This window comes from Mus pahari, chromosome 22 (assembly GCF_900095145.1).
Source record: "Mus pahari chromosome 22, PAHARI_EIJ_v1.1, whole genome shotgun sequence".
Classification (NCBI taxonomy): Eukaryota; Metazoa; Chordata; class Mammalia; order Rodentia; family Muridae; genus Mus; species Mus pahari.
Window position 1 is genome coordinate 48,178,573 of NC_034611.1, and position 2,105 is coordinate 48,180,677.

The window sequence follows — 2,105 nt, forward strand, 5'->3', positions numbered from 1 at the left end:
TGTGTCTGTGTCTGTGTGTGTCTGTGTCTGTGTGTGTGTGTCTGTGTCTATGTGTCTGTGTGTGTGTGTCTGTGTCTGTGTGTGTCTGTGTCTGTCTGTGGGTATATGTGTGTGTGTTACAAGACTGATCAGGCAGCTCTACTGTAAAAAGATAAATTACTGACAGCAATAGTCCGTAGCTCTCTCAGCTTTCCTTCCTGTCTGCCTTTCTGAAGACCTAGCAGAAATCACTTAGTAGCTTGTCCATCTCCCAGTCTCAGTTTATCCGTGGGGCTCATCCCCATTTCGGCTCCTTAGGAAGACTATAAATAGTCTCAGTGTTAGACCAACACTCTTGTAACCCAGGGAGGTGGAAAGTTCCAGAAGTTTCAGATGGTCCCAATAGGATCAAAACATATCACTTAAGCTCTTGTGGGGTTAAAGAAAACTGGAAATCCCTCTTCTAGAATTCACCACACTGGGCCCTGGGAAGCGAGCTGTGGTTTAGGGAGAGGTGAAGGGACCAAGACACAGATGGTTTGGTGCGGGCAGAGAGCTTCATGTATGACTTGGGCAACACTCTTCTTTCTCCAGCTTCTAATGCCGTGTTTCTAAATTTCAGTGTGAGGTTAAAAAACTGTGGGTATTGCTCAGCATAGTGGTACATGCCTTTAATCCCAGTACCTGAGAGGTAGAGGCAGGTTGATCTCTGTGAGTTCAAGGTCATCTCATCCTTGTCTACAGAGTGAGTTCCAGGACAGCCAGATCTACATTTTCAAGACCCTGTCTGAAACACACCAACCAATAAACAAACAGCTGTGCGCGTCAGGGGCAGAGCATGCTGGGTCTTTCCTCCCGGGTCCTCGTGCCAGGACAGGGAGCTCAGAGCACTGAGGGGCCCACATGGTCTCCAGCTGCCCTTAGTGCTGAAGCTCTCATCCCTGACCTCACTCACTGATGTCTCCTGTCTGAAGTTACTAGGGGCCACAGCCATAGAAGACAAGCTTCAGAAAGGCGTCCCTGAGACCATTGTCACCTTGAGCAAAGCCAAAATTAAAATATGGGTTCTGACTGGCGACAAGCAAGGTAAAGGACAGCGCTCTCCTCGACAGCCCTCTTCCTGCCCAGGTAGACATTCCCTTCCTTGCTTGCCCGACAGACACCAGGAGCTCTGACCAAGGCCTAAGCAGGTGCTTATCTTGCTTCCTACTTTGTACGTCATTTGTTTGTCATTTGCTTTGTACAGTGGTCACTTTATAACATGGTCTTTAACAGCACCATTTCTCTTGTCCCCATGTCCTGTTCTTACCACACGCCACCTTCTCATCTGAAAATCCTGACTGCCGCCGTCCTTGTTCAGCTACCATCCCCTCCTGTCTTCTCCCCCCCCTTTGTCCTTACTGATTCAGTGTAGTCTACACCCATCAGCGTAATCCATACAACAATCATCCTAGTCCTCCTCACATACACTAAGCTATATTACCCCTTTGCCCAGGACCCCATGATGACTTCATGATGTAAACACCCTTTGGCCTTCAGGGACCTAGATAATCTGTTGCTTTCTCCTTATTGTAACCATAATCTTCATTTGTCTCCCTAAACTAAATTCCTATTCCCAGGTTTGGGCTGTTTTCCTTCTCAGAATACCTTTGCTTCTCCTACACAGTCCTAAGAATCCTTCAAGGACTTCCAGAAGGAATTTCTGGGAAAAAAAATTCTGGGACTTCTTTTCTGAATTCTCATCATATTTGTATCCAGTATTTGGATATTAAATTTTTTCTTTAGTATTAATTTATTCTAAATTCCAGATTTCTTAATATAAAGAAATGATGTAACTTGAGCATGTCTCTATTCTCATAAAATGTAGTATAGAAATAGGAACAGTACTATTCTAAAAAAACCACATCCACAGGCCAGCTGACTCCAGGACTATGACTATCTGGCTCTGCTACCTGGGACCCACAGGGAAGAGGAAGAGAACAGACTCCTGCAAGTTGTCCTCTGACCTCCACACGTGTGCATGACACACACTGTCCTCTGACCTCCACACGTGTGCATGGCACACACTGTCCTCTGACCTCCACACGTGTGCGTGACACACACTGTCCTCTGACCTCCACACGTGT

General features: G+C 46.4%; 1 protein-coding gene across 1 annotated transcript in view; it reads left to right on the top strand.

Annotated features, from left to right (window-relative positions):
- LOC110338882 (phospholipid-transporting ATPase FetA) overlaps nucleotides 1-2,105 on the top strand; it is a 112,502-nt gene that overhangs the window by 100,379 nt on the left and 10,018 nt on the right. Inside the window, exon 20 of the mRNA XM_021222348.1 lies at nucleotides 954-1,065. Coding sequence (XP_021078007.1) covers nucleotides 954-1,065 — 112 coding nt within the window. The remainder of the gene's footprint in view (nucleotides 1-953; nucleotides 1,066-2,105) is intronic.